The 18345-nt window shown below is 34.5% G+C and overlaps 2 protein-coding genes across 2 annotated transcripts; both read left to right on the top strand.

Moving 5' to 3' along the window:
• Positions 1-4119: 4119 nt before the first annotated feature.
• LOC132184521 (caffeic acid 3-O-methyltransferase-like) lies at positions 4120-10199 on the top strand. The gene is made up of 4 exons (XM_059598189.1): positions 4120-4587; positions 6896-7206; positions 9405-9469; positions 9545-10199. Exons 1-4 carry the CDS (start codon positions 4142-4144, stop codon positions 9839-9841), a joined length of 1119 nt encoding a protein of 372 aa, XP_059454172.1. The 5' UTR covers positions 4120-4141; the 3' UTR covers positions 9842-10199.
• Positions 10200-14175: 3976 nt separating this feature from the next.
• LOC132184044 (caffeic acid 3-O-methyltransferase-like) lies at positions 14176-16758 on the top strand. Its single transcript, XM_059597522.1, has 4 exons — positions 14176-14731; positions 15509-15819; positions 16033-16097; positions 16173-16758. The coding sequence occupies exons 1-4, from the start codon at positions 14286-14288 to the stop codon at positions 16467-16469; spliced, it is 1119 nt and encodes a 372-aa protein (XP_059453505.1). The 5' UTR covers positions 14176-14285; the 3' UTR covers positions 16470-16758.
• Positions 16759-18345: the final 1587 nt, after the last annotated feature.

Genomic DNA, 18345 nt, shown 5'->3' on the forward strand with positions numbered 1-18345 from the left:
CAAAAACAAGAATAGGGAGACAACCCTCTAAAACAAGGACAATGAGAAAACCTTGGGCAAAAACGAGGACAAGGAGAAAACCTTGGGTAAAAACAAGAATAGGGAGACAACCCTCTAAAACAAGGACAATGAGACGACCTTGGGCAAAAACAATTAACGGGAGACAACCCGGTAAAAAACAAGGAGCTACGCCAAGATGAACGAGGAGCAAAAGGTTAGTCTATTGAAAGACTTATAAATCATTATTAACAGATTATTGTACAGGTTCATTCTCGTAGACAAGGATAAAACGTTAGACAAAAACAATGAATCACCCCAAGGCGAACGGGGAATAAAGGCATTTGTGAGAGAATCGGGCATGATCCCCGGGTGTCTCAAGGATATAATAGGCTTAACCCCCGAGCAAAGGAAAGAGTTGGGGGGTACTCGCGGCAACAAGGAGACAAGGAGAAAACCTTGGACAAAAACAAGAAATCACCCCAAGGCGAATGGGGAACAAAGGTATCTCGGAACTAGGACGGGTTTAACCCCGGGCAAAGGATAGAGCTGGGGGTGCTCCCAGGAACTCAGGCGATGCCAAAGACAAAGCTGAGGAGCTCTAACTGACGAGCTCAAAGCACATTCACTAGGGAGACACGAGTCTCGGATAAGGTCAAACAACAAGCCGCTAGAAGGCTTTGACTAAATTCCCATTACCCAAGTACCTTGGCTAAGGGAATTGAGGGGTAACTGTTGGGAATAAATTCACACTACAAGCCCACCAAATTCTGGGCCCAATGGCCAAAGATAGGCCCATGAAGATATTAATTAAATAGCAAAGACTATTTAATTAATTAATAGTCTTATATTCCAATTAGGATAATATTGGAATAAAGACGTCCTACTTATCTCTACAAGATGACTACTCAAGATTATCTCTACATCTGTTGAAGGTTTATCTTTATATGATAGCTGTTGAGTTCTATCTCAACTCTGGACTCTCAAACTAATTCAAATAAGAAGATTCAGTCCAAGTCTACTTCTACTGGCCAAGCCTATAAATAGGCCCCTACACAAGGTACTAAAACATCTTGAATCCTGAAATATAATCACACATATGATTGAGCGTATTTAATTATTGTGCGCCGAAATACCATATTTCTCTTAAGAATTTTCTGACTTTGGCATCGGAGTGTCCCCGGTTCCCCGGGGACCCCCTTGACAATATTGCCTTTTTTGTAGTGATTTGGAGTGCACGACGACGTATTGAAGACCCCGAAGAAAGCGCATCCACCGTGTTGAAAACTATTCTAACAGAGCCCAAATCTTCTTCCCTTCTCTTGATAGTTTTTTTTTTTCCCCAAAATGGAGCTCTTTGGGCGTCTGAAAATAGAGCAGATGCAAGTAGTTCTGCAAGCAGTACACTGATTTTAGAAGAGATGGAGGTTGCTGGAGGCCAGCGGCCCATCGGTAAGCAAAGTGGAAGAGGAGAAAGACGAACTAAGCAATTGAGTGTATTTGAGGTTTTTGAAAAGACATCAAGTTCATTCTTTTCCTCGATTTTCTTAACAACCAAAAAGAGCAGAGAGATGTTGGGTTTAATTATTTTTTTGGATGTGATCTTTTTTTAGGTTTAATTTTTTTTTTAAGACACGTGGCATAATATGAGAGTGACACGTGGACTTTCGTTAATGAGGGACTAACGAAAACTAACAGAGATAATAATTCCGTCTTTTCTCATAGATGAAGTACTAAATTAGTTACACATAAAGATTATTAACCCAAAAAAAATAAAATAAAAAGAAAATAAAAAGGGGTGACTAGACCACCCCATTTTAGCTAAGGGGGGTGGCTCCCATGGCTAGTTTGGGGGTGGCTGAACCACCCCCATAGCCTAGGGGGTGGTTCAGCCACCCACAAAAGGCCAAAAAATAAAAAAAATAAAACATAAAACATAAAAAAAAAGTTTGGCCTTTTGGGGTAGCCGGACCACCCCCAAGGGCATAGAGGTGGTTTCGGCCACCCCCTACGGCCAATATGAACTTGGCCGAGCCACCCCAATAGCCAAGGGGGTAGTTCGGCCACCTCCAAAAGGCCAAAAAAAAAAAAGTTTGGCTTTTTGGGGTGGTCGGACCACCCCTTGGCCATGGGGGTGGCTCGGCCTCCTCCATATTGGTTGTAGGGGGTGGCCAAAACCACCCGCAGGCCCTTGGGGATGGTTCGGCCACCCCAAAACCAAAACTTTTTTTTAAGGGTTTTTTTCTTTTTTTTCTTTTCCTTTTGGCCTTTTGGGGGTGGTTTGGCCACCCCAGACCGGCCATGGGGTGACTTTCTTGGCCAAAATGGGGTGATCCCTTTTGCCTAAGGGGTGGCTTTTCAATTTTTATTATTTTTTTTAATGGTTTTAATTTTTTTTATTATTAATTTTTTTAATAATTAACGAATAATATATTATTTCTTTTAAAAAAATTGATTTTTATTATGTTGAATGATCTTAGCCGTCCATTTGGAATTACCGTAGATTGCGGTAGTTCCAAACTACCGCATGTAAGCCTCTCCCAAGAAAAATATAGGGTTAGTAAAACAATGCGGTTTATTCATCTTCAACCTTATGTTCTTCAACTTCTTCTGAAATAATCATGGCTGGGGCTTGGAGAGCATAATCATGTAGCTAAGGTTGTAGCGCACGCGAGGGGGTGGCGGGGCGCTTTTGCCCTCAAGAGTTGCTAAAAACGAGTATAATCATGGTTGAGAGAGGGCATATGAAATTTTTTTATTATGGTATGAAGAATTTTTAGGAGTTGAGGGTAGGCATATGCCCCCTTTCAATCCCCCTAGCTATGCCCTTCGCTATAACTAGCAACTCCTACAAATGAGAGAGAGAGAGAGAGAGAGAGAGAAACAAATATAGAGAGGACACCATTCATTATTCTTTTGTCCTCTTATTTAAAAATCCCATAAAAGTGGACACATGTCACTTAATGAATAAATGATAACATATTGTAAATAAGGATAAAAATAATGGGGCCTACTATAAGAGATTTTCTCCCCCAACAGATAAGGTTGGAGAAAAAAAATGATAAAGGCACAACTTAAACTTAACTTTAGTCAAACTTTTCTCTTAAGTTAAAAAAAAAAACAAAAACTGCTTGTGGAAAGAGAGAGAGCCTTGAACTAGAGAGAAAGAAAAATTTAGTTTAGAAATTGAACCAAAATTAAATTTAAGTTGTGACTATATCATACATCGTTGAAGAGAGGGGAAAATCTGTGATGGAGGAGCAGATTTGGTTTTGGGGAAGGGATATAGGAAATGGACTTTGACTTTTCATATATCACGCTACTCTTTTTACTTGGAAGATACTTTCAATTTCAAATGGAATTAATACAATCAAGATTTGAAATTGGGGCATTGATTAAGTGTACGTATATAATGTATATCGTTGGCAAACATAATCGTAAGAATAAAATGGATATTATTTATTTTATTTGAAATCAATAAGATTCATTTTTCCTACTTTTCCAATAAATTGATCATAATAATAACTTTCTTTTGATTTTTCTTAAATTTATAGTACAAAACAGAGTCATAAAACTAGTCATTTTAATTTGTAGTTTAATCAATGGTTAATATTGAATTTAAAGTTAATTTATTTTTAAAAGCATTTAATAAGAGAAAAAAAAATAAAAATAAAAATTTAAAAATTTAATTTTAACTATTGATTAAATTATAACATATATGTTGTTATTAAATAACAGCATGTAAAAAAATAAAAAAAAATAAAAAAAATGAAAAGAGCTGGTAGTGTCACATCATCCTCAACCCCATCCTTGCATACCACGTAGGATCAGGAGTGGGCGATCCGACTCATCCAGGCCCTCTTTGTGCCCATTTTCATTTCAATTGCTTGGAAACATAAACGTAATGGTAAAATTTTGTAATATAAAATCGATTTTATAGGAAAGGGTTACTATTTTTTATAAACATGTGCAAAACTTGTCGACCAAGAACGTGAGATTATTCGAACATTTGAAGACGTCATGTGCCCACCAAACAGTCCAACGACGTTTGTTGATTAAAAGCAAGTCAGAAGTGAATAGTTTTGAGCAGTTTTGAACCATAAATAGAAGACAGTATACAAACGAGAGGGTGTACCTGAAGAAGATGGGTTCAACGGAGAAGCAGTTCGATGATGATCAGCCATCCAATAAGAGATCAGAAGACGACGATGCATGTCTCTATGCCATGCACCTGTCCACCTCTTACGTTTTCCACATGGTATTGAAAGCTGCCGTGGAGCTCAACCTGTTCGACATCATTGCTCGGGCGGCTGCAAGCCCCGCCGCCGCCGATGCTTACATGTCGACCTCTAAGATTGCTTCTCAGCTTCCCACAAGAAACCCTAACGCCCCTTCTCTGCTTGATCGCATGCTTCGTTTACTTGCAAGCTACTCACTTCTTACTTGCTTTGTGCACACCGACAAAGATGGAAATGATGAGAGACTCTATGGACTCGCACCCGCTGGCAAATTCTATGTTCAAAATGAAGATGGAAACTCTCTAGCTTCCATGCCACTATTTTCTCATCACCCAGCCGCTGCGGAGGTACGGTACGTATATACTTGATATGTTCTTAGATCTGTACTTAAAAAGAAAAGGATAATGTTGATCTAAATGCTAATATTTAGATCAACATTATCAACGTTATGTAAAAGAGAAATAATAGAATTTATTCTCATTTCAATATCTTTTAACCATTGCTATGGTGAATGAATCTACCTTACTGAATTTGTGTGGATTCTACATGAGTTTACAAATCTAATGATTAATCTATTGAATTTATAGGATAGAGTAGAAAAAAGATGGGAAAATATTGACATTATCGAATCATTTCTCTTCTAAAAGAAAAGAGAGAAATGTTACACATTCATCTCTTGCCCATATTTTGTCCATATTTCTTTACAAATCTATTGTTGAATTTGGATAACTTACATGTGGTCTTACATATTTAATAATGAATTTGCTCTCTTGTACATAGATGAACAAGAAATAGGCAAAATATGTAAACCAAACATTTTTAACTCTACTTTAAACCCCTGAGCTACACATGTTTTGAGAAGATTTCATAAATTTAAAAAACTCTCAATTTCGTCCCATAAACTTTCAATTTGATGCAATTTACTCCTTTAGTCAATTTTTAAATGTTAAAAGTTCAAAAAATGACCATTAGACCCTTGATTTTTTTTATTTTTTTCTTCTAAAATTTCAAATTAAAAAATAAAAAATATTTATTTTAAGAAAAAAAAAAAAAACACATAATACCACAAAACAGGGCCCATGGAAATTGCGGCCCTTGTGTGTGTTGTGTTTTTTTTTTTTTTTTCCAAAAATCAAAGGGTAACTGCAAAAATTGACGTAGAGAGTAAATTGCATCAAATTGAAAGTTTGAGGGGTGAAATTGAGAGTTCTTGAAATTTATGGAGATCTTCTCAAAACATGCGATTATTTAGGGGTCCTTTGTGAAGTTTCCCAACAAAAAAAATTCGAGAGTTGGTTGAGACTGATATATCAATATTGTAAAATAGTTGGATAAAAATATGATATATAACATTCTCATTATTTAATATAAACATGAAAATATTGAAATAAATATACATATAAAGTAATGTTAAATATCACACCCGGCCCTCATCTCATTGGACCAGCATGGCATTTCATATTAGCATTTGGATAAATGTTTGTTAAAAAAAAATCAAGGACAAACGGGCCTGCTGCGTTAGCTAGCCGGACGTGATATTTAGCATTTCTTATATGAATATATACATTTTTTTGCAGACAATTTATGGATATTGTAGAGATCATCTTCTCATTGATTACAAAAAAATAAATTGAGAAATGCTAAAAACACACTCCCATTTTACCCCATCCCATGCACCCATAATATACATTAGTTCTTGTGTATTGGGGAAATTTCACTCACACCTTTCAAAGTATAAATGGTTTTGCAGTCATAGTTTCAAAGTTTAAAAATTTACAATGTCAAGATTCCATGTTTCAAATCCCTTTTAATTTCACCATTTTTTTTTTGGTTAAAATACCCAAAAATGCCCCCTTTTTTTTTTTTAAAAAAAAATAAAAATAAAATTACCAAAAAATAAAAAATCAGAGACAAGGATATATATATATATAATCATCTTCATTAATACAAAATAAAACCATCCTATACTCAGTTAGACAAATAATTAAGGCAAATATCAGGATATATTCTAACGATCGATAGGCATGCATAATTACTTCAAACTATCATGTTATCAAATACTATAAGCTATAGCTTAAGAGAAAGTACTAAACTTTTGTACGTTTGTGTTCCCTCAATTGTTGAAATGGATAAATTAATTAACTACCTTAAATTAACCTGATAAAAAATTCAGAAAAATCTAAAGAAAGACAAAATAATTAGAAAAATAAAATAAAAATAAAATTGAAAAAGGCACAAAATTCATTTTTCTGATTTTTTTTTTTTTCTTTCATTTTGATCTTCTACATTGTATTTTTTCCATTTTGAGTCGCGGAAGGAGATTGTATCCCCGATATTGACAGATTGAAGGACATTGCTAAAAAACATTAGAAGATATTACAAATAGAGTACTGGTAGTTTAGAAGAGATAATTGTAATTTTCTCTAAAATATAATATAACCTACAAATATATCTCCTTTAGTTCACAGCAAGAAAGTAAAATTCTAACATGTATATATATAGAGCCAAAGAGGTTAAGTTATAGTAAAAGTAATTGGAAAACAAATAACTAACTAGTTAGGGTAGTTGTAAATCTTACATTATTTGCATATATCACACTCTTTGTTTCCAATAATATATTACTACTCAAACTGTTTTGGCATTCATATTGTTATGTATAGGCTTCATCTTAAGGATGCTGTTCTTGAAGAAGGCAATACATTCGAGAAGGTCCATGGGAGATCCATCTTCCAATACATGAACGCTGATCCAACATTTAATAAAGTTTTTAGCAAGGCTATGGCTGATATCTCTGGAATAACCATGAAAAGAATGCTTGAGACATACAAAGGATTTGAGGGATTATCATCGCTGGTTGATGTTGCTGGTGGCACTGGAGCAACCCTCAACATGATCATTTCTAAGTACCCTTCCATTAAAGGCATCAACTTTGATTTGCCTCATGTGATACAACATGCACCATCTTATCCAGGTACCATATATAATACTATTGAGGTCTTTTGTGCTTGTTTTGGCTTGTCTGGTTTTTTTTCTCGAGTTGTGCAGAGTTTGTGATGCAGCGTAGGATTGTAGTGAACAAGAAAACATCAAGTTGAAGGGGTAAATATTTCTAAGACTGTGAGACTATCACAAGAATCTAAGAAATCTTCTTAAAAACTATAGATTCTATCTATGGTTTAAGGAAAAACACAAAGAAACTCAACTCTGAGTAATTCTTATTAAACAAAATCAATAATAATCATAAACTGAATTGTTAAAGGCTATAAGCATATATTTATAGCCCAAGACTCCTAGTCCTAAGATAACAATGAAATAAAGTTAATTTAGAAGTCTACGAAAGACAACTAAACCAAATAAAAGACTAACAAAGAAATCTAATTCAAATAAAGACTGAAAGATAAGATAGAATAAACAACTAACAAAGAAACCTAATAAAAGACTAAAAGATAAGATAAGATAAGCCTTGAATTCCAATCTACATCATCCTCCCGAGGTTGGAGAGAATTCGCCCTCGAATTCAGACTGACGTGACGCTTCTCATCATCGAAATACTTTGATGGTTGTCATGAAAGCCCCATACACCATTTGGCAATACTGCAGATTTGCTATTCGTTCGTTCCTTCTCCCTTCCGTGTGCCATGAAGATACTCAAGAATGGGTCAATCATTGTTTCCCTTGTGAACATATAATTTATCTCATCCGCATAAAACTCACCATAATCTTCGTTAGGAGAATTTAAAATATCTTCAACACCAAGGAAATCAACATAACCTAATTCTTCATCACTAAAATTAGGTAATGCACCTGGAAGGTCTTCTTCAACCTCTTCATAATCGGCGATGCCATCCTCTTCATAATTTGCGATGACATCTGTGGGCCCTTCCTCTTCCAATTGGCCATCTTCTTCTGGATAGAGACCACCAAACATGGGGAAAAACCCATCTTTTTCGTGCTCCTCCGTAGGCCTTTCCTCTTCCCATGAGTCATCTTCTTCGGGCTCCTCATCATAGGTTGGTGGTGAATCCCAATCTCCAAATCGTTGCGAAGGATCTTCAACATCTTCATATATGAATTCTTCATCAATGAACTCGGATTCCTGAAACTCTTTATCTACAGATTCCCTTTCCTCCTCCACAGAATATGGATTTGGTTGATAGATTTGAGGCTCGCGAATAATGGTCAAGTTGGCTTGTCGCGGCATCTCCGTCTCAAATCGTGCTCTACGTTTTTTAGGATATGCCCTATGACCGACAACCACATTATCCTCATCCACAAAGCGTTGATTCGTTCGATGGTGACGAACTTTAGGGCTACGCCGGTTGTCAACTCGGGTTGTGAAGATCTCTATTTCTTTCCGTAGTAGTTCCAGCTCATCCACCATGCGTTGCCAACGAATCGCCGCTTGATTCGCCTTTAATTTTTTCTGCAGCATCTCCACCTCATCCACCATGCGTTGCCACTGCTCCTCCGTACGTGTTTCACCGACTGCTTCTTTACGTTCATACACGTCCTCCAGATGTGCAAAGCGGTTGCCCCTTCTTCTTGTGTTTGGCGGTGCCATGGAAAGAAAACTGGAGCTTTGATACCAACTGATGCAGCGTAGGATTGTAGTGAACAAGAAAACATCAAGTTGAAGGGGTAAATATTTCTAAGACTGTGAGACTATCACAAGAATCTAAGAAATCTTCTTAAAAACTATAGATTCTATCTATGGTTTAAGGAAAAACACAAAGAAACTCAACTCTGAGTAATTCTTATTAAACAAAATCAATAATAATCATAAACTGAATTGTTAAAGGCTATAAGCATATATTTATAGCCCAAGACTCCTAGTCCTAAGATAACAATGAAATAAAGTTAATTTAGAAGTCTACGAAAGACAACTAAACCAAATAAAAGACTAACAAAGAAATCTAATTCAAATAAAGACTGAAAGATAAGATAGAATAAACAACTAACAAAGAAACCTAATAAAAGACTAAAAGATAAGATAAGATAAGCCTTGAATTCCAATCTACATCAGTTTGGGATGTTAATTGGGTGGCCTGAGATGGTTTTGGGGCTTAGTGGCTGGTCTCCCTAATTAGTTTCATTTTAATAAATTACTTATTCAAAAAAAAAAAAAAAAAAAGAATTTGATGTTGACCAGCAAGGTGAAATTTTATGCAGGTATTGATAATGTTGCAGGAGATATGTTTGCAAGTGTTCCAAAAGGTGACGCCATTATGATGAAGGTGAGTTAATCGGCCATTTATGTGACACTTGAAAGTAGATTGGCATGTGTTAAAAAGAAGAAGATCTTCTTGCAGGCTACATGTCACAACTGGAGTGATGGACATTGCATAAAAATTTTGAACAACTGCAATAAAGCACTGCAACAAAATGGAAGAGTGATTATCATTGACTATGTAATGCCAGAGGCACCTGAGTCAAGTGATGCTGCGAAGTATGTTTCTTCCCTTGATAATGTCATGCTTGTTAACCTTGGAGGGAAGGAAAGAACTGAGAAGGAGTTCGAGGCCTTGAGCAAGAGTTCGGGATTTTCGGGGTTTCGTCTTATCTGTCGTGCTTACAATGTTTTTGGAGTTATGGAACTTTACAAATAAGTCTCCAAATTACTCTTCTACTTTCGTTGCCAATAAATGTTTTGTATGAACAAGTCACATATATATCATCATATATATGTAAGCTTTGTATGTGTGCTTAAGGGTGAAATGCGGGCGGATGATAACTGTTTGTATCCGTTATCTGCACTTATTCACTTTTCGTTATCCGTATATGCAGATGCAGACGTGGATAGTAAAAGCTAATATCTACACATGTGAATGCGGATAGCAGTTTTAGGGTATTCATGTTCCTTATATATATATATATATATATATATATATATATATAATGTTTCTAAATTTATGTTTTTTATATTTGTTGGATTTGTAATGTTGTTGGATTTCATTTTTAGAAAACTCTTCCAATTTGTTCTAATTAATTGCCTTTTTTGTTATTCATTTATTATTATTATTATTTAAATGTTTTTTCTTGCCATCAACTATCAATTTACTGGAAGCTAAATATTAAATATTATATGTGATGAAAATTTATTGGCAAAATGATTATCAAGTATATGATATGGATCATAGTGTTCAACTATAAATAATGTCATTTCATGAGTGAGGAAGAATAATTAGGTACGATGGGTTATTTTTCACGGTTTGGATTAATTTTTTTTGATATGTCCGCACAAGAGGGGGGAGGGGGATTCGAACTAGTGACCTCCACTTCATTAGGCGTGGTCCCAGCCAATTGATCTACTTCTTGGAGCACGGTTTGGATTATTCGGTGTGAAGAGTTATCTCTCATGGCTGGTTTAAATAAATTTTGTTAGAAAATTTGGCTACCCATGACTTACATGTTTTTGATCTAGTCGGCTCGGATTAGATCTGCTCTTTAACTGTATTTGTACATGGGTTAGTAGAAGATTGAAGTCATAAATAACACTTGATTGTAAGAATTTTTGTTTATATCTATGACTTTGTAACCTCATAGTATATATGTGGCTATGATTTTGCAGAATTTTATACTCGTAATCTTTAATTAATGAAATCCTTAGATTTCCGTTAATATATATATAATTTTTTTTTTTTTTTACTAGAAGCAATATTAATTAGTGAATTACAATTTCAAGGTCAATAACACTTATTACCTCAAATGCGGATAGCGCATAATATTCGCATTAATCATGTGGATGCAGATAATAATCGCATGATGCAGATGCGAATATCAAAAACCATTATCAAAATCCACATTTTTACTCCTTAGTGTGCTTGTATTTTCATGTCGGAGCCGAACTTGAATCCATATATAAACTCTTGGGGCCAAGCTAGGCCCAAATTCAACTTGGCCCAGCTCAATTACGTACATTTCTAGTCTACCACAAAAGTCTGTCAGAAAACCGAAAGGCCAAAAAAGTATAACCAAAAGTGGCCGAATTAAGTCGCATCCATGGGGTCATCGTCTCATAGTTGGCCACCTGTTTTCCATTTCCGAAGGTGAAATTTCCCCATCTCCTTCCTAATTAATTGAACGTTTCTTAATTTATCCCAAGTCAACGTACCCCATATCATACTTCTACCCGTTCGATCTATTGACCAATGACTATCGTATTCGTTGACTTGGACCTGGGTTGCATTTGGCCAAAATTAAGAAAATATATATAATTACGAATTAACCAAATTAATACGCATATTTGATAGATAACCGTTGTGCATAAAGTAAAAAGTACAAATGCAACCCATTCGTAGCATATATATATATATATATATATATATATATATATATATATGTGTGTGTGTGTGTGTGTGTCTCGAGATTATAGCAAGTACTGTATGACCGCCGCTAGCTAGCTAGCTATGTATTAGAGCATTCCCAATGGAAGAGTCATATTTTTATGTAAAATGACTTTTCAAAATTCACTTTTATCTAGTTTAGATAAGTCATTTTTAAGTGTCTCCACATCCGATTAGCTATATTTCTAAAAAAAAGGTGGGAAAAGATTTGAGAAAAAGATAAAGTAGGAGAGAGAAACACTAAAAAATAAAATGGCTCCCTTAAAAAGTGCTGCTACATATAACTTTTTTTTTAGCTCTTCTAATCAAATATTTATTTTACATATATTTTTGGCTCATCCAATGTGAGAGCATTCCCAATGGAAGAGCCAAATGTTACTTTTATCTAGAATAACTCTTCAAATGTTCAAAAAACCTCCCACATTGGATGAGCAAAAAATATATGTAAAATAGATATTTGATTAGAAGAGCTAAAAAAAAAGTTAAATGTAGCAGCACTTTTTAAGGGAGCCATTTTATTTTTTAGTGTTTCTCTCTCCTGCTTTATCTTTTTCTCAAATCTTTTCCTACCTTTTTTTTAAGAAATATAGCTAATCGGATGTAGAGACACTTAAAAATGGCTTAGCTAAACTAGATAAAAGTGAATTTTGAAAAGCCATTTTACATAAAAATATGGCTCTTCCATTGGGAATGCTCTGAGAGGTTTTTTGAACATTTGAAGAGCTATTCTAGATAAAAGTAATATTTAGCTCTTCCATTGGGAATGCTCTTACATAAAACATTAATTCTTAACGTACACTTGATAATTATGTTGAATTAATCAAACGTAAAATTGCTCAAGCTGAACATCCTTGGTCTTCAAAGGAACATAGTCGCCTAGATAAACTTCAAGATGATCCGAAAGAGCCGACTTGTCAATATTTTCATGGCGGTAAGATTTGCAAACGAAATAGATCACCGTCTAAATGACAAGCCCAAAGAGAAACAACTTGAAAAGCAGCAAAGACATATAATCCCATGGGCAACCCTGTTCACCATCCCCATTGACTCACCATGAACAACCAGATTCTCCAACGCCGCTTGAATGAGCCAAAAAGAAACGTTGAGTTTCAAAAATATAACCGTTGCCACCCCGGTGTTTCCCTTTATCAGCTTCTCGCTCTTGATCATGGCGGGAATATGTGATGGGGGAGCACAATGGGTTTTGGGGAAGGGACATAGGAAATGGACTTCGACTTTTCATATATCAAGCTACTCCTTTTACGTGGAAGATCTTTTCAATTCCAAATGGAATAAATAAGATCAAGATTTGAAATTGTGGCATTCATGAAGTGTACGTATATAATGTATATCGTTGACAAACTTAATCGTAAGAATAAAATGAGTACTATTTACTTCATTTGAAATCAATAAGATTCATTTTTCCTACTTTTCCAATAAATTCACAGTAGCAATAGCTTTTCTTTATTTTTTTCTAAATTTAGAGTACAAAACAGAGCCATAAAACTACATTTTTTTTTTTTTTTTTTTTTTTTTATATATGTTCACACAAGGGAAAAAGAAGGAGAATTTAAACTAGTGACTTCCATTTCATTAAGCGTAGTTCACAACCGATTGACTTCAGCTATTCAGTTTAATTTTTCGCATCATAAGGCAGTGAATCTACTACGGCTCAAAATAGTAAACAAAACACGCGCACAAAACAAAGCTAAACAGATTTATTTTTCACATGGATCAAATCTACCATTTCATTTATTTTTAAAGGCAATAACAAACAGAGCCATAAATTTGTGTTTACAGTCGACTCATTTTAGTTACGTTTTACTCGTGATGACGAACTTGTTTATTTACGATTCTATCCATCCATGACAATTGTGGACAGTGATGGGTTATAAGATGAAACGTGGCATTTCCTATGTGGCTAAAATCTTGATATGATACTGCCAACATTATCGATATCCGAAGTACAAAAAAAAAAAAAAAAAAAAGGCTGGTCTGTGCCCATTTTCATTTTTATTGCTTGGAAAAATACATGTAATGGTAATTTTTTGTAATAAAAATAACAAAAAATGACATCTCAAAATAAAAAATTTGTGGACATAAGAGCGGTCCTAGTAACTACTCTAAAGCTGTTTCTCTTCTTTACACAAAAGAAAATTTTTTAAAAAATTACAAAAAATCACTTACAACAGCTTTTCTATATCTTTCCTATACATTAGGATTGCATTAGGTTTAACTGTAGCAATCCACATGGTTTATTATAATCATAAAAGCACATTATCTCTTCCCTCATATTTTTCTATACAAAATAAATGAATATAAAAACAAAAAGAAAGTAAACAAAATAATATTTTAATGTTATAGGAAAATATAAATGAAAAGTATTGTGGAGTGTATTTGAATAAGAAAACAAAAAGTAATTTTGCACCTTAAATTTAAAAAAAAAAAAAAAAAAAAGAGAGGAAAACTGTTAAGAATGTTCTAATTTATCTTATAAAATCGATTTTAAAGAAGAGAATTACCCATCGGTTATAAACATGTCCAAAACCTTATCAAGAGATTATTCAAACATTTGAACACTTCATGTGCTCACCAAAAAGTGCAACGAGGTTTGTTGATTAAAAGCAAGTCAGAAGTGAATAGTTTTGTGCAGTTTTGAACCATAAATAGAAGATAGGATACAAACGAGAGGTTGTACCTGAAGAAGATGGGTTCAACCGAGAAGCAGTTGGATGATCATCAGCCGTCCATTAAGAGATCAGAAGACGACGATGCATGTCTCTATGCCATGCACCTGTCCAGCTCTCACGTTTTCGCCATGGTATTGAAAGCTGCCGTGGAGCTCAACCTGTTCGAAATCATTGCTCGGGTGGCTGCAAGCCCTGCAACCGCCGATGCTTACCTGTCGACCTCTGAGATTGCTTCTCAACTTCCCACAAAAAACCCCGATGCCCCTTCTCTGCTTGATCGCATGCTCCGTTTACTTGCAAGCTACTCACTTCTTACTTGCTCTGTGCGCACCGGTAAAGATGGAAGTGATGAGAGACTCTATGGACTCGCACCCGCCGGCAAATTCTATGTTCAAAATGAAGATGGATACTCTCTAGCTTCCATGCCACTATTTTCTCATCACCCAGCCGCTGCAGAGGTACGGTATGTATATACTTGATATGTTCTTAGATTTGTACTTAAAAAGAAAAGGATAATGTTGATCTAAATGCTAATATTTAGATCAACATTATCAACGTTACGTAAAAGAGAAATAATAGAATTTATTCTCATTTCAATATCTTTTAACCATTGCTATGGTGAATGAATCTAACTTACTAAATTTGTGTGAATTCTACATGAGTTTACAAATCCAATGATTGATCTATTAAATTTATACGATGAAATAGAAAAAAGATGAAGAAAAAAAATTGGCATGATCAAATCATTTCTCTTCTAAAAGAAAAGAGAGAAATGTTACACATTCATCTATTGTCCATATTTTGTCCATATTTCTTTACAAATCTATTATTAAATTTATTTTTAAACTAAAAAAAAAAAAAAGCATTACAAGATATTGACAAATTAAAGGAGATCGTAGCCCCGATATTGACAGATAGCAGGACATTGCAAGAAAAAACATTAGAAGATATTACAAATAGAGTACTGGTAGTTTAGAAGAGATAATTGTAATTTTCTCTAAAATATAATATAACCTACAAATATATCTCCTTCAGCTCACAAGAAAATAAAATTCTAACATTTATATATATATATATATACAGAGCCAAAGAGGTTAAGTTATAGTAAAAGTAATTGGAAAACAAATAACTAACTAGTTAAGGTAGTTGTAAATCTTACATTCTTTGCATATATCACACTCTTGTTTCCAATAATATATTACTGCTCAAATTGTTTTGGCATTCATATTGTTATATATAGGCTTCATCTTAAGGATGCTATTCTTGAAGAAGGCAATACATTTGAGAAGGTCCATGGGAGATCCGCCTACCAACACATGAACGCTGATCCAACATTTAATAAAGTTTTTAACAAGGCTATGGCTGATATCTCTGGAATAACCATGACAAGAATGCTTGAGACATACAAAGGATTTGAGGGATTATCATCGCTGGTTGATGTTGCTGGTGGCACTGGAGCAACCCTCAACATGATCATTTCTAAGTACCCTTCCATTAAAGGCATCAACTTTGATTTGCCTCATGTGATACAACATGCACCATCTTATCCAGGTACCATATATAATACTATTGAGGTTGTTTGTGCTTGTTTTGGCTTGTCTGGTTTTTTTCTCGAGTTGTGCAGGGTTTGGGATGTTAATTGGGTGGTCTTCGATGGTTTTGGGGCTTAGTGGCTGGTCTCCCTAATTAGTTTCATTTTAATAAATTAGTTATTCAAAAAAAAAAAGAATTTGATGTTGACCAGCGACGTCAAATTTTATGCAGGTATTGAGAATGTTGCAGGAGATATGTTTGCAAGTGTTCCAAAAGGTGACGCCATTATGATGAAGGTGAGTTAATCGGCCATTTATGCGACACTTGAAATTAGATTGGCATGTGTTAAAAAGAAGAAGATCTTCTTGCAGGCTACATGTCACAACTGGAGTGATGGACATTGCATAAAAATTTTGAACAACTGCAATAAAGCACTGCAACAAAATGGAAAAGTGATTATCATTGACTATATAATGCCAGAGGCACCTGAGTCAAGTGATGCTGCGAAGTATGTTTCTTCCCTTGATAATGTCATGCTTGTTAACCTTGGAGGGAAGGAAAGAACTGAGAAGGAGTTCGAGGCCTTGAGCAAGAGTTCGGGATTTTCGGGGTTTCGTCTTGTCTGTCGTGCTTACAATGTTTTTGGAGTTATGGAACTTTACAAATAAGCCTCCAAATTACTCTTCTACTTTCGTTGCCAATAAATGTTTTGTATGAACAAGTCACATATATATCATCATATGTAAGCTTTGCATGTGCTTAGGGGTGAAAATGCGGGCGGATAATAACTGTTTGTATCCGTTATCTGCACTTATTCACTATTCGTTATCCATATATGCAGATGCAGACGTGGATAGTAAAAGTTAATATCTACACATGTGGATGCGGATAGCGGTTTTAGGGTATTCACGTTCCTTTATATATATATATAATGTTTCTAAATTTATGTTTTTTATATTTGTTGGATTTGTAATGTTGTTGGATTTCATTTTTAGAAAACTCTTCCAATTTGTTCTAATTAATTGCCTTATTTGTTATTCATTTATTATTATTATTATTTAAATGTTTTTTCTTGCCATCAACTATCAATTTTTTGGAAGCTAAATATTAAATATTATATGTGATGAAAATTTATTGGCAAAATGATTATTAAGTATATGATATGGATGATAGTGTTTAACTATAAATAATGTCCCCTTGTGAGTGAGGAGGAATAATTAGGTATGATGGGTTATTTCTTACGGTTTGAATTATTCGGTGTAAGGAGTTATCTCTCATGACTGGTTTAAATAAATTTTGTTAGGAAATTTGGCTACCCATGTCTTACATGTTTTAGATCTAGTTTGCTCGGATTAAATCTGCTCTTTAGCTGTATTTGTACATGGGTTAGTGGAAGATTGAAGTCATAGATCGATAGCACTTGATTGTAAGAATTTTTATTTGTATCTATGACTTTGTAACCTCATAGCATATATGTGGCTATGATTTTGCAGAACTTTATGCTCGTGATCTTTAATTAATGAAATCCTTAGATTTCCGTTAATATATATATATATATATATATATATATATATATATATATATATATTTATTTATTTTTTATTTTTATTTTTTTACTAGAAGCAATATTAATTAGTGAATTACAATTTCAAGGTCAATAACACTTATTACCTCAAATGCGAATAACGGATAATATCTGCATTAATTGTGTGGATGCAGATAATAATTGCATGATGCAGATACAAATATCAAAAACCATCATCCACGTGCTTATTTTTGCATGTTCGAACCAAACTTGAATTCATATATAAACTCTTGGGGCCAAGCTTGGCCCAAATTCAACTTGGCCCAGCTCAATTACGTACATCTCTAGTCTACCACAAAAGTCTTTCAGAAAACCGAGAGGCCAAAAAAGTATAACCAAACGTGGCCGAATTAAGTCGCATCCATGGGGTCATCGTCTCATAGTTGGCCACCTGTTTTCCATTTCCAAAGGTGAAATTTCCCCATCTCCTTCCTAATTAATTGAACGTTTCTTAATTTATCCCATGTCAACGTACCCCATATCATACGTCTACCCGTTCGATCTATTGACCAATGACTATCGTATTCGTTGACTTGGACCTGGGTTGCCTTTGGTCAAAATTAAGAAAATATATATAATTACGAATTAACCAAATTAATACGCATATTTGATAGATAACCGATGTGCATAAAGTAAAAAGTACAAATACAACCCATTCGTAGCATATATATATGTCGAGATTATAGCAAGTAGCGTAAGACCGCCGCTAGCTAGCTAGCTAGCTATTACATAAAACATTAATTCTTAACGGACATTTGATAATTATGTTGAATTAATCAAACGTAAAATTGCTCAAGCTAACATCCTTGGTCTTTAAAGGAACATAGTTTGTCTAGATAAACTTCAAGATGATCCGAAAGAGCCAACTTGTCGATATTTTCATGGTAGTAGGATTTGCAAACAGAGGAAAGAGATGTTGGGTTTAATTTTTTTATTATTTATTTTTTAGGACACGTGGC

Source organism: Corylus avellana, chromosome ca6 (genome assembly GCF_901000735.1).
Source record: "Corylus avellana chromosome ca6, CavTom2PMs-1.0".
NCBI lineage: Eukaryota > Viridiplantae > Streptophyta > Magnoliopsida > Fagales > Betulaceae > Corylus > Corylus avellana.

Bases quoted from the DNA above. Each gene is read 5' to 3' on its own strand.
- LOC132184044 (XM_059597522.1), top strand. From the start codon at position 14,286: ATGGGTTCAACCGAGAAGCAGTTGGATGATCATCAGCCGTCCATTAAG. The intron at 14,732-15,508 runs GTATGTATATAC...TGTTATATATAG, and splicing joins CCAGCCGCTGCAGAGGTACG to GCTTCATCTTAAGGATGCTA. The intron at 16,098-16,172 runs GTGAGTTAATCG...ATCTTCTTGCAG, and splicing joins GTGACGCCATTATGATGAAG to GCTACATGTCACAACTGGAG.
- LOC132184521 (XM_059598189.1), top strand. From the start codon at position 4,142: ATGGGTTCAACGGAGAAGCAGTTCGATGATGATCAGCCATCCAATAAG. The intron at 7,207-9,404 runs GTACCATATATA...AATTTTATGCAG, and splicing joins ACATGCACCATCTTATCCAG to GTATTGATAATGTTGCAGGA. The intron at 9,470-9,544 runs GTGAGTTAATCG...ATCTTCTTGCAG, and splicing joins GTGACGCCATTATGATGAAG to GCTACATGTCACAACTGGAG.